The 14,504-nt window shown below is 37.8% G+C and overlaps 1 protein-coding gene across 4 annotated transcripts; it reads left to right on the forward strand.

The window, feature by feature from the left end:
- The first annotated feature begins 620 nt into the window (after positions 1 to 620).
- On the forward strand, positions 621 to 12,632 carry LOC127431550 (alpha-N-acetylglucosaminidase-like). 4 transcript variants are annotated; one of them, XR_007895624.1, is made up of 7 exons: positions 621 to 1,209; positions 4,527 to 4,674; positions 5,741 to 5,887; positions 6,203 to 6,288; positions 6,463 to 6,719; positions 8,604 to 9,747; positions 10,166 to 10,257. XR_007895624.1 is itself a non-coding variant. In XM_051682010.1 (7 exons), the coding sequence occupies exons 1-6, from the start codon at positions 797 to 799 to the stop codon at positions 9,362 to 9,364; spliced, it is 1,812 nt and encodes a 603-aa protein (XP_051537970.1). In that variant the 5' UTR covers positions 621 to 796; the 3' UTR covers positions 9,365 to 9,394; positions 10,166 to 10,301. The 4 variants fall into 4 exon arrangements, 3 of the variants coding, with proteins under 3 accessions (XP_051537970.1, XP_051537969.1, XP_051537968.1); XM_051682010.1 differs by having other exon boundaries at positions 8,604 to 9,394; positions 10,166 to 10,301; XM_051682009.1 differs by having other exon boundaries at positions 627 to 1,209; positions 4,533 to 4,674; positions 8,604 to 9,331; positions 10,166 to 12,632.
- Positions 12,633 to 14,504: the final 1,872 nt, after the last annotated feature.

The following is a 14,504-nucleotide window of genomic DNA, read 5'->3' on the forward strand; positions in this document are numbered from 1 at the left end:
AATGATGGGACAATTTGGATGTCACTTGGCATAGCCTACAGTACATACTGTAAATAAGTCTTTGCCAAAAAATAAAAAATAAATATCACTCCTTTAGGACATTTTAACTTCAAACGTTATAAACAGAACAGTTATTGGAACAAATTTGTTTTTATACAAACTTATAGCTTACTCCATTCACAGTTATAGTGACTGAATCACTTTGAACAAAACTAAAAATGACAAATAAGTATTTTATACCCATTATAGCGAGACACACTTATACTCATTGAGAGCGAGAACCACTAATCGCGACCACGAGGAGGTTACCCCATGTGACTCTACCCTCCCTAGTAACTGGGCCAATTTGGTTGCTTAGGAGACCTGGCTGGAGTCACTCAGTACGCCCTGGATTCAAACTCACGACTCCAGGGGTGGTAGTCAGCGTCAGTACTCGCTGAGCTACATTTTGCTCTAGAACTATTGTCCCTATATTTACACAATAATCTTTGACCACAATATATTCTTGTTAGTAAATACAATTATGACAAAAATTCTCATAGAAACTGAAGATAGCAGGTGTTTATATACAAAGATATAGAACGGATCATGTGATGAATACAACTGTTTCCCCCTTTTCTTTAAATTTGACATTCTTATTGGTTAAAGCTCTCCATAGAGTCTCGTGATTGGTCGTCCGCTTCTTCTTTGCCATACACTGCTTCCTGCTCACGCGAAGACAATCAACAGTAGAAAAGTTTCGAGTTTTTAACCCTACATCTGTAGCGCCGATGCTTCTGACGTCACAGGACTCAAAATGATACATTGTATCCGCAGCGCGTTCTTCGCTCTTTTATTTGTTACAGTGTTGCAGACTGTCTGCAGTGACTTTCACACTCTGGCACATCTGAGAGCGAAAGCCAGCGATAAAACTCAGTCCAGAGCTGTGGTGGATCTGCTCAAACGACTGCTGGGAAACAGATCTCGGGATTTTATCGTGTCAGTCAACAGGACTTTGTCCAATGACAGTCTAGACGTGTGCGAGCTGCGATCCGCGAAAAACAACAAGATCTTGGCAGCGGGCAGCACGGGAGTAGCAGTGGCCACCGGTATATACAACTATCTGAAATACTTCTGCAACTGTCATGTGTCCTGGTCCGGAGATCAGTTAAATCTCCCCCGACCTCTGCCCCCTCTCACCGGCGTCTTGCGAATCAACACACCGCACAGGTAAGTGACGTCACGGTCACATCATATATAAAAGAGGCAGCACATGTAAATGATAGTAGTATAGATATAAGATTTCAAAGCATGGGTAAATTATATCACATGTCATTTGTACATAGTCACATTAATAACATACTAACATAACATTGAAGTTCCTTTTTGACATTGCATATTTTCAGAACTTTATTTGTTTACATATGATTGATATGTCATTTACAAAATGTGAAAAACAATTTTTTTACATACTTGGGGTTAAAGGCTCCTGGGTTTTTTATAGTGGTGTATATAAGGGCACTAGTAATAGGGCAGAATTTGCCAACTTATGCAAATACTTCTGAGTCAGCAAGATGCTTTTTCAGAATAACCATTTCAGAAAAGTGTGCACCATTTCCTGTTGATAACAATCACGCTTGTCATTTCATAACATCTAAAGTATTCTAAAAACATTGTGATTAGATTAGTCAATGAGAGCCTATTCTGAACCTTCTTCATAACAAATCTATTCTTTTTGTGGGGTCCTTCATCCCCCTGAAACAAGGGGGCTTTTTACTAGAGATTGACCGATAGTGGATTTTGCCAATACCGATAACTAAGGTGGTGTAAAAGGCAGAAAATCGATTAATCGGCCAATAGTTTTTAAAATCGATTAATATGTTAAAAGATTTTCGTAGTCAGCACAGACATAGAGGCCAGAGTCCAAAATAAATAAAATCCCAAATGTAGTTTATTTTTACACCAAAATCCCAATAATAAAAAAAGAAAATTAGGTGCATAATGTGGGACTTTTAACTCTAAACAAGCCTGAAACCCACCAGGGACTCTTATTTTGGAATGGTGGAGACTTGGCTCCATTAAAATGTTCTAAATGTAATATTTACTAAGTTAAGCTTTTTATAGCCTATATAATAATAATATTATTATTATTCACAATATACAGTTGAAGTCAGAAGTTTACATACACTTAGGCTGAAGTCATTAAAACTAATTTTTTAACCACTCCACAGATTTCATATCAGCAAACTATAGTTCTGGCAAGTCGTTCAGGACATCTACTTTGTGCATGACACAAATAATTTTTCCAACAGTTGTTTACAGACAGATTGTTTCACTTTTAATTGACTATATCACAATTCCAGTGGGTCAGAAGTTTACATACACTAAGTTAACTGTGCCTTTAAGCAGCTTGGAAAATTCCAGAAAATGATGGCGAGCCTTTAGGCAATTAGCCAATTAGCTTCTGATAGGCTAATTGGAGTCATTGGAGGTATACCTGTGGATGTATTTTAAGTTCTACCTTCAAACTCAGTGCCTCTTTGCTTGACATCATGGGAAAATCAAAAGAAATCAGCCAAGATCGCAAAAGCATCATGTTGTGGGGGTGCTTTGCTGCAGGAGGGACTGGTGCACTTCACAAAATAGATGGCATCATGAGGAAGGGAAATTATGTAGATATATTGAAGCAATATCTTAAGACATCAGCCATGAAGTTAAAGCTTGGCCGTAAATGGGTCTTCCAAATGGACAATGACCCCAAGTATACCTCCAAAGTTGTGTCAAAATGGCTTAAGGTCAACAAAGTCAAGGTATTGGAGTGGCCATCACAAAGACCTGACCTCAATCGAGCAAGGAGGCCTACAAACCTGACTCAGTTACACCAGTTCTGTCTGGAGGAATGGGCCAAAATTCCAGCAACTTATTGTGAGAAGCTTGTGGAAGACTACCCAAAACATTTGACCCAAGTTAAACAATTTAAAGGCAATGCTACCAAATACTAACAAAGTGTATGTAAACATCTGACCCACTGGGAATGTGATGAAAGAAAGAAATAAAAGCTGAAATAAATCATTCTCTCTACTATTATTCTGACATTTCACGTTCTTAAAGTGGTGATCCTAACTGATCTAAGACAGGGAATGTTTTCTACGATTAAATTTCAGGATTTGTGAAAAACTGAGTTTAAATTTATTTGGCTAAGGTGTATGTGAACTCTGACTTCAACTGTATGAAGTTGGAGATGGGATGTATGTGCTGCGGGGCATTTCCATATAGTCAAAGGATTCTTTGCATGCCCTCCCTTTGTTTTAAAAAAATTTAATTATCTGAGAAACATGCAGGAATAAAAAAAACTTATAGATTTGTCAATTATCCGATAGTTGCGTTTTAGAACTATTTACCTTTTTTACAAAAGGTCGACAGATAGTGGATTTTGCAGGTACAGTAACTAAGATGGTGGAACTGATATATCGGTCTACCTCTACTTTTTACCCCAAATACTATCCTTTCACTTATTGGATGGTTATTGTGAAAACTTTTCGTTTAATCACCTTGAACAAAGCTTAAAATGACATAAGTATTGTCACGAAATGAAGTAATTTCAGTGATTTTCATTAGTTGCACAAATTTGTGACATTTAAGATTGTTTTTTTTATCAAATTACCTATTGCAAGCTTTAGACACTGCGCACAATGACCTCATGGATCAGGGAAATTTTAGAGTGCACAGTGAGAAACGTGTAGAAAAGTGCTATGGTAGTTTTCGTTTTTATCTAGTGTTTTGGGAGAAAAAATCAAAAGTGCCTTTTACCCCAGGTGACCTTTAGCCCTGTTGATTTGTTACATGAATCAAATTAGTTTCTTCTTGAGTCTTTTCAAATTAAATGAAAAATTCCTGAATTTTCATTGCACCTTTTCCTGAAAGAATCTTGAATCTTGCCTATTTCTATACTTGCAGTGAAACAAAACTTAGACTGAAGCAAAAATTCTGCAAACAGCATATGAATGAAATATGATTAAATAAAGGATCCATTTACTAACCCTTACAGTTGGAGTATTTAATCATTTTTGATTCTCTAAAGTTGTTTGTTTGTGGTGAATTGTTCTTGCACAGGTCCAATCAAGGCATCCCCTACTGTGTTGTGTGTCATTCAATGGCACATGAAAAAACGCCGCTTTGTTGAAACTTCTCTTTGCCATTGTTCATTCAGAGAGCTGCAGACACTTGTGTAGTAACCAGACCTGTTGTCTGGTTGTGTCTTGTTAGCTCTGCATGAGCAAGTCTGTACTATGCCACTCTCATAAAGTGTGCCAGCCTGCGAATTCCACACACAATATGACTGTGACGCTATGAATGAGGTCATGTTTTATATTTCTGAAAATCAGAACTTTATTGAGTGGAAAATATGTAAAATAATTGGTAACCATTACCAAGTAATCCTAACCCTATGATGGCAAATCTGGGGCAAATGGTACAAACTGTTTGCAGCAAATGCATATTGAATCTAGAATGCCTTTCCATTTACTTTAGTGTTTGTGTGCCCCAAGGTTCAGGTACTATCAGAATGTGTGCACTCAGAGTTACTCCACTGTATGGTGGGACTGGCAGAGATGGCAAAGAGAAATTGATTGGATGGCACTGAATGGTATAAACCTGCCTCTGGCATTCACTGGGCAGGAGGCGCTATGGCAAGAGGTGAGAATTTGAGGGATATCATTTAAGAAGAGGCAGTAGCGTTATAAATATGGTGTATTTTAATAGGGGAAAGGTCATTTAAAAATAACATCATGATTTGAGGCTAAAGCTGAAGTGTGTAATTTAACGCCACTGGTGCCACCGAACGGAAGTGTTACAGTGTTTACAGTTTTTGAGAAAATTCAAATTCAAATGGCTTATTTACAGTTGTCCCTGCTTATTAATCTGGGACAGGAGAGAGTATTTTAACGCCAAAAAAGTTACACACTAACATTGATATGAGTGTTTCTTCAACTTTGGGCATTTTCGTGTCCCAGGGTTTGTTTGTTTTTGTTTTTTTTATGTAAATGTATATATTTTATTGCTTTAGTCTTGTCCCAGACCTAGACTTTCAATATTAAACTATGAAAATCCATTATAAAAATGCAAATTATTATATGTTTAAAACTATGATAATCTAAAGAAAGAGTGAAATAAACCATTTCAATATTGAATGTGTGAAAATGATTTTTATTTTGTATTTTATGTTTTTATTACAACTGTCCCACAGTTGTGGCATCATTTTCACAAGACACATAAGAATTTTTCCCCTGATAAAGTTTTTTCAAAAGTTAGTGTACTTGTTAACCAAGTTGGCAAAACGTGTCTTTGAAGAGCATGAGATGCAAGTGATGTTTGAAGAAAACAAAGAAAAATCAAGGTAAACATCACTTGTGAGCAGAGTATTTTTATTGGGCATCATTTTCAATCAAGCTGTAATTTTGTAAAAAAACAAAAAACAATGTGAAAATATAATTAATATAAAAAAATTAATACAATTATTAATGATATTAATAATTATTCTTTTTTGCTTCAAATGGCCCTGCAGTGTGACAGATTTTGAAAGTACACATATTTAATTGAGTCACAATTAATATGAGGTCATAGCATTTCCCAAATTATTTAATGTCAACTACTCGCTAGTAGTGAAATGTATAACTCGTATGTAAGTTTCTAGTCTTTTAAATTTGTATTTTTCCAGTATTTTGTGTTTGACATGCTCTTTTTTTTTTTCTTTTTGGGGCAGGTGTATTTGTCTCTTGGTCTTAACCAGACTGAGATCAATCGCTTCTTCACAGGTCCAGGTTTTCTAGCATGGAACCGTATGGGAAACCTCTTTCAGTGGGGTGGACCACTTCCCCAGTCTTGGCATGTTAAACAGCTCTATTTGCAGGTGCTGAGTTTTTATTTTTTTAAAGATTAAATCAATACAAAATGTACCTTGAAGCTTTTATTTATGTTCAGTAATTTTTATATATAGATTTTTTAAAAGTCCATGTAAACAAATCCATGTCTACCTATATATGCCTTCATTTAGTATAACACTACACAACCTAATTAAACGTGGGGACAGGGTTGTGGAGAAAAGAAACCACAATATTGCTCTGGATGATTAGGATGAATACACTCATTCTTCTTTTCTTGGATCTCTTTTCATCTTAATCCTACGCTTTTGTCATTTAAAAAAATCGTACCTTTATTTCTCCAGTTTAAAATCTTGGACAGAATGAGAGCTTTTGGAATGATACCTGTATTGCCCGCTTTCTCAGGAATTGTACCTGAAGGTATTACCAGGTAACTTGTCTTTTCTCCATTTCTAACGAGTGAGCTTTTAATAAGATTGACAAGTACTTACAAATGAGAATTTTATTTATTTGATTAGATTTTTTCCATTGTATTTTGCTGGTTATTTGACCACTGTGATAGAAAATAAGACATTTATAATTTAAATAAAACAATGTCTTTTAGGTTGTTTCCCAAAGCAAACGTGACTAAGCTGAGCCCTTGGAGCCATTTTAACTGCACATACTCCTGCGCTTATGTGCTGGACCCACGAGACCCGCTCTTCCAGCGAATCGGAGCACTCTTCCTGTCCCAGGTCATCAAGGAGTTTGGAACAGACCACATTTACAACACAGACACTTTCAATGAGATGATCCCTGCCTCCTCTGACCCCACATACTTGGCGTCTATTAGTCGTGCAGTTTTCAGTACTATGACTTCAGGTAACCGTTTTTCTACCGTGCTACTTGCTACGGTGCTGGTGCTAGTGCCCAGTCTGGAACCGTTCTGTAAGAAATCGCCAAGAAAAGTTGGTTTTGGCTGGTCATTTTTTTGCACCGGCTCTTTAAATTTGCTGGTCCAGAACCAAAACAACAACTCCTCAAAACACAAAACTAAACTAGATGGTATAAACGTAGACAGAGACGATTTAGCCCGAGACGGGGCACTTGTATTAAAACGAATGGGAGAAATTAGAACACCCAATATGGCGAATGTAGAAAAGGAAGTCCCGCCTTACAGGTAAAAGAGCATATTTTGGCGTGAAATGAGTGCATATTATGGCTTCTTAAGTAGGTATCATAAATGGGTATCACTATATATAGTAATAACTTTTATGTAAAGTGTACGTAAACCAAGTCAAGTGGTCTAAGATGTACAAAAAAAAAGTTCTATGCTCATTGTACACATTTATAGGCTTTCATCATTACTGGGGAGTCTGGGGCTCATCAAGTACACAATCTATTGTACTATGATGTTGTAGAGGGGTTTAAAATTATTTATTTTATTAATTTAGCAAAACCAGCACCAAAGCATTCATTTCTGGTGATTTTAGGAGCATCATTTGAACATTTTCTTTAGTAGCCTATATGTATTGTGTACCTTTAATAAATGGACAAAAAACATATTGTCACCTTTTCACATTACACAGCACAAGTTGAATTTTATCAAAGTTACCTTTCTCAAAAGCCTGCTGTGGCAGTATCATGGTACAGTGATGGTACAATATAGTAAAACCTTGGTATTTTTATTATATACAGTGGGCCTATATCCTTGTATTTATATGGAAAGCTACTCCAAAGAACATGTCTAAAAACCATGGTATTGGTTTGGTTTTGGTACTTTTAAGCGCTTTCATTTAATGTAAGTGTTTTGATACACTTTTATTTAGAAAGTATCTTTACCTGCAGTAGACAGTGGTTCACAGGATGAACTCGCACTTGCAAATGATCTTCATTACTGGCAAACGATTGAATACAGCTGCAGGTTTTGTTTCAACGAATTGTAAGTAAATATCCAGCTTCAAACGATTCAGCCCACACGTTCGCTGAGAAGAACCAACTCAAAAGACCGATTAATTCACGCATCGGGCATCACTTCGATTCACAAGCCCCGTACTCACAATGGCATACTATCCATACTACTCTTACTGTTTTTGACAAACACAGGTATAACAGAAACAGTAAGAGTAGTATTGTAGTAAGGCACTTTGTACATGGTCTATTTGTTCCATGGGGGGCGCTACAACACGTCATCGGAACACACAGGGCGCATTTTGTTCAACACAGATTGAACACATACTTATTGGCTCGGTAGATCGGCGCCCCCGAAGCAATGCCGCCTAATGGGTTGACCGGCCTTGCCGATAAAGGAACGCTATTTACATGACCTTACGCATTCTCAACTTATTAGAATAATCAGTATAAGATTATGCATGTAAACGCGCCCAGTTACGTAATTGTTTGTCTCTAACGTTAGTGGAAACATGGACCGGTTCTGAGAGAGGTTCATAGATCCCCTGCACCAGCACCATTTTGGTGCAAAAGGATTATGCGTGTGTCCAGTTGCTTTTGTGATATTGTCCGAGAGTTGTAGTTGCTCCTTTTAGTCTGGCTTACCTGACTGCAGTTGCTCTAGCTTGAAAACCCACAGCTGACCCGCTTATTTTCTAAGGCACAGTTGGGGTGCTCAACCCCAGACTGTGATTTTGCATGTCTGTGAAGTAGTGCCTCCCTACTGCTGAGTGCTGACATGAATGGCTTTCCTTTTGATTCACCGTCTCTCTCTCTCTCTCTCTCTCTCTCTCTCTCTCTCTCTCTCTCTCTCAGTGGATTCTGAAGCAGTTTGGCTGATGCAGGGTTGGCTCTTCATCAGTGACCCTTTATTCTGGAGACCAGACCAGGTCAAGGCTTTGTTACACGGTGTCCCCCTGGGGCGAATGATTGTCCTGGATCTCTTCGCTGAATCCATGCCTGCTTACTCTTCCACTAACTCCTTCTATGGCCAGCCTTTTATTTGGTGCATGCTGCATAATTTTGGGGGGAATAGTGGTCTGTTTGGATCAGTGGATCGTATTAACTCTGGCCCTTTTGACGCCCTCCGATTCCCCAATTCTACCCTGGTTGGGTTGGGTTTGACTCCTGAGGGCATCGAACAAAACCCGGTAGTTTATGAACTCATGAGTGAGCTGGCCTGGCGCAAAGAACCCGTCAACCTTTTCAAGTGGGTGTCGCTGTATGCCTTGCGTCGCTACGGTAGCCTGGACGAGAACCTGGTGTTGGCATGGCGACTTTTGTTTCATAGCGTGTACAACTGCACTCTTCCACAATATAAGAACCACAACCGGAGTCCTCTGGTACATCGGCCATCGTTGCATATGCAAACGGACATTTGGTATGAACCAGCTGACTTCTACAAGGCATGGAAGCTGCTGTTTGAGGCCGCGCCAGGACTAGTCACTTTGGAAACCTTCCGATATGATCTTGTGGATGTGACGCGACAAGCCCTTCAGCTTCTTACGACAGAATTCTACAAGGAAATACGAGATGCATTCCAGGTAGACTCGAAGATATGTAGAGAAACAAGCTAACCAGTTCTGCTAGATTACGGGATTGCAAAGGCAAGCATCACTAGTATTATTGCTCATCCTTAGAGTTAGGGATTTGAACAAATCATGTTCAATGCAATGAACCAACCAAACCAGCTCCAAGTTGAATCACAACAGTACAAACTTTGATTTGAAGGAAAAAAGTATTTGAAAATCAGACAAAAAGAAAAAGTAACTCAACTGTGTACTTAACGTCTTTTATGAGGGAATGAACTACAATCCCATGAAGCATTGCGAATTATGTTATTGAATTAAAAACCAAACTGCGTCATTCGCAGTGCATCATAGAAATGGGCGGTCTTGCAGAGCTCTTTTGCCGCACTTTGTTTGCACCGATTGGAGGATCCTTCTCTACTGGATCATGGGTAATTTAGTTCTTCAGCAGGAATTCCGCTGTTAAATATATGTTTTTAATTTTTTTTATTTACAACCTCTGAGCTCACAGTAGGTCTGTTTTAAAGGACTTGTTTTTAAGTTATCGATAATAATCAATTCCCCAATGGAAAAAAATTATGTGATTTTTACTTCCGTAACCTGACTGTTATGCTCAATAACCAACTGTATAGCACTAAAAAATACTCTGAACACCTTTCTAACTACATTGGAACACATTGTGGTAACGAGATTTGCTCAGCCAAGCACCACATTTTCAGAAAATGTTTGAAAATTATATTTAAAAACAATTCACAAATCTATACTTTTGAATTTACTGTTTAACTGCAAACACAACAGCATAATCATTAGAAACAATCCAATCTTGTAATTCTCTTATCCAATTAACAGGCCCAAAAGCTTCCCGATCTCTTGACCGCTGGTGGTGTTCTTGTCTATGATCTAATACCTGAATTGGACCGTCTCCTATCCAGCAATGAGCGCTTCCTGTTGGGGGTGTGGCTTGAGCAGGCACAGTCTCAGGCTATGGACGAACACGAGGCACTGCTGTATGATATGAACGCTCGAAATCAGATTACACTTTGGGGGCCTGATGGCAACATCCTGGACTATGCCAGCAAAGAATGGGGCGGTCTTGTGGAAGACTATTATTTACAACGTTGGAGTTTGTTTGTTAATACGCTAGTGGAATGTCTGGACAGAGGAAGACCCTTCAAACAGGATGTCTTCAACCAAGCTGTGTTTCAAGTCGAGAAAGGGTTTGTGTACAACCAGAGAAAATATCCATCCAAGCCACTAGGGGACACATATGACATTGCACGACGGATCTTCCTCAAATACTACCCATACGCCCTGAAAAGGTTAAAGTGAAGTGACCTCTATGCATTTGGTGCAAAGAAATCATGCACAAAGCATTCAGGAATCAAAGTGATATACAAATATGATGGGCAACAACAGCTCCCCATTTCTTCCCCTCTCACTTTTCTTCATAAAGATGAGCAGCTATTCATGCTGTAAAGGTCTGTCCAGGAAATGAAGAAAGGACACAATGTTTTCCTTCATGTGCATGACTGTTTTGAAAGACTCTTTATGACCTTCTAAGAAATATTCAATGTCTCGTAGACTTGATGAGACATTTCTGAATGTGTTATTTATCAGGAACTGATGTTTACTGTAGCTCATGTTGATTAGTGCTCTCATGAAAGTATGTTTTGTGTTAAAGCATTACAAATGTCTTTTCGAAATGTTTTTCGAGAAGCATGGTGCCACCAAGTATGTCCGCAGTACAGCTACCGTTTAAATGTTTTTTTATATTCAGGTGTGTTTTTATGCACGAAATATACTCTACACAATTTTACATGTTGTTGCATTCCGAAATGTGTCATGACACAATTCATAACGCAACGCAAGTACTTGTTGCATTCTCAGCTTTGCCACGAGGGGTGCTATAGAGGGCATTTGTGTAAACTGTTTTTCAACTGCCATTTTTTTCTTTCAGGTCAAGTACTCTCATGGAGGAGTTAAAGAGTACAGTTAAAGAGTAAGTTAAACTGTTGACATGTTTGTAGCTAGCTACCTGAATGATAACATATCCGGTTTAGTGGCTAAGACATTTGAAGGTTATTTTCGCCCCTTTAATACTAAGGTGTTACCGCCATAGTAGCGCAACAATGCACTTTTAATATTTACAGTGTGACCGCACACTTCACCTCTGTGTTTGCGTTCTTGTGTAAAGTATGTTTTTGGCTGTAGTTTTACCACTGTGCAAGTAAAGGAAATTTTACTGCAGGATTTTCTACTGTTGATTCCAGGTTGTTTTATGTACTATATATACTAATTCTATTGTGACACCTCTAAACATTTTTGCTATTTAGTTAATATATATATAGACACTACATCAAGACATTGTTATGACTTTGTTACTTTGTAGTTTTAAATGAAACTGGGCCATTACCTCTGTCTTGGCCTGCCAGACAAAACACAGCAACACTTATTAAAGCAATTGTTGTTTGTTTTCAAATTGGATGAACAAATATATTTGAAGTGAGCTTGTGAAAAAAAGAGGTTTAGATTGAACTAAGCAAAATACAATATAGATAATAATCAGTAACCTCACAAACATACTAAAAAGATTTGGTCGAAATAAAAAAACTCCATCCACATCAGTGAAACACCTGAATTTTCTTGTAGATTTATCCTAATACTATTTTTGTCTGCATGTTGTGAAATTGCGAATCTGAATAAAGCGTAGGTTGTCACCTACCTCTTAAAGGAATATTTTGGGTTCAATACAAGCAAGCTCAATCGACAGATTTTTTTGGAATAATGTTGATTATCAAAAAAAGTAATTTCGACTTTTCTTTCACTTCCATTGTAAGTGCCTCATTATAACTCAGATTTTTGCTTTTTTTAAAAGAAAAGTAGGGATAATTCAATATTATTTGTGGCAATCAACATTATGCCACAAATGCTGTCGATTGAGCTTAATTTGCATTAAACCCGGAATATTCCTTTTAATCAAATATTTTTTCAGTGTGCAATTCTTTGACAACATTATTTGGTTAATCAACCCATGGTAAACAATGTCCTGTCTTGTATGTGCAAAATTGTTATGTTTTTGTAAAGCAGAAAACGGTAAAATTTTAACCATATTTTGAAAAAACTGAAAATGTATTACTAGCATCAGAATGTGCAGAGTTAAACATTCCTAATACTATTTTTAGGTTAGTTTTAGTTTATCGATCTTATTTAGACAGAGGATCATTATTCAACAACTTTGTTTTGTTTGTTGATTCTATATTTAGTTCTTTGTTAACCAGCACAGAGAAATACAGGTGCATCTCAATAAATTAGAATGTCGTGGAAAAGTTCATTTATTTCAGTAATTCAACTGAAATTGTGAAACTCGTGTATTAAATAAATTCAATGCACACAGACTGAAGTAGTTTAAGTCTTTGGTTCTTTTAATTGTGATGATTTTAGCTCACATTTAACAAAAACCCACCAATTCACTATCTCAAAAAATTAGAATACATCATAAGACCAATAAAAAAAACATTTTTAGTGAATTGTTGGCCTTCTGGAAAGTATGTTCATTTACTGTATATGTACTCAATACATGGTAGGGGCTCCTTTTGCTTTAATTACTGCCTCAATTCGGCGTGGCATGGAGGTGATCAGTTTGTGGCACTGCTGAGGTGGTATGGAAGCCCAGGTTTCTTTGACAGTGGCCTTCAGCTCATCTGCATTTTTTGGTCTCTTGTTTCTCATTTTCCTCTTGACAATACCCCATAGATTCTCTATGGGGTTCAGGTCTGGTGAGTTTGCTGGCCAGTCAAGCACACCAACACCATGGTCATTTAACCAACTTTTGGTGCTTTTGGCAGTGTGGGCAGGTGCCAAATCCTGCTGGAAAATGAAATCAGCATCTTTAAAAAGCTGGTCAGCAGAAGAAAGCATGAAGTGCTCCAAAATTTCTTGGTAAACGGGTGCAGTGACTTTGGTTTTCAAAAAACACAATGGACCAACACCAGCAGATGACATTGCACCTCAAATCATCACAGACTGTAGAAACTTAACACTGGACTTCAAGCAACTTGGGCTATGAGCTTCTCCACCCTTCCTCCAGACTCTAGGACCTTGGTTTCCAAATGAAATACAAAACTTGCTCTCATCTGAAAAGAGGACTTTGGACCACTGGGCAACAGTCCAGTTCTTCTTCTCCTTAGCCCAGGTAAGATGCCTCTGACGTTGTCTGTGGTTCAGGAGTGGCTTAACAAGAGGAATACGACAACTGTAGCCAAATTCCTTGACATGTCTGTGTGTGGTGGCTCTTGATGCCTTGACCCCAGCCTCAGTCCATTCCTTGTGAAGTTCACCCAAATTCTTGAATCAATTTTGCTTGACAATCCTCATAAGGCTGCGGTTCTCTCGGTTGGTTTTGCATCTTTTTCTTCCACACTTTTTCCTTCCACTCAACTTTCTGTTAACATGCTTGGATACAGCACTCTGTGAACAGCCAGCTTCTTTGGCAATGAATGTTTGTGGCTTACCCTCCTTGTGAAGGGTGTCAATGATTGTCTTCTGGACAACTGTCAGATCAGCAGTCTTCCCCATGATCGTGTAGCCTAGTGAACCAAACTGAGAGACCATTTTGTAGGCTCAGGAAACCTTTGCAGGTATTTTGAGTTGATTAGCTGATTGGCATGTCACCATATTCTGATTTTTTGAGATTTTTTGGGGTTTTTGTTAAATGTGAGCCAAAATCATCACAATTAAAAGAACCAAAGACTTAAACTACTTCAGTCTGTGTGCATTGAATTTATTTAATACACGAGTTTCACAATTTGAGTTGAATTACTGAAATAAATGAACTTTTCCACGACATTCTAATTTATTGAGATGCACCTGTATATTAGAAATTGCTGAAAATGAAAAGCTATTTTTGTATTTTGTCAAATAAAAGCCATACTTTTCATAATACATTTGCTTTTGCTTATACTTTTCAAAAGTTTTTAGATTTATACACTTAAACAGCCTTCAGCGTTCGGAGTAAAGTAGCAATTTTGAGCATGTTTGTCTTTGTGCTACTTTTAGGAATCTTGTTGAAGAAAGATCTCCATCAATGGCTTTGCATGTGGAGCATGAATGGTGTGTATTTATATAAACTAGAAGACCACACATATTATATGCTGTTTTATTAGTGATGTTTGACAGACAGCACAAGACA

This window comes from Myxocyprinus asiaticus, chromosome 41 (assembly GCF_019703515.2).
Source record: "Myxocyprinus asiaticus isolate MX2 ecotype Aquarium Trade chromosome 41, UBuf_Myxa_2, whole genome shotgun sequence".
Lineage (NCBI taxonomy): Eukaryota > Metazoa > Chordata > Actinopteri > Cypriniformes > Catostomidae > Myxocyprinus > Myxocyprinus asiaticus.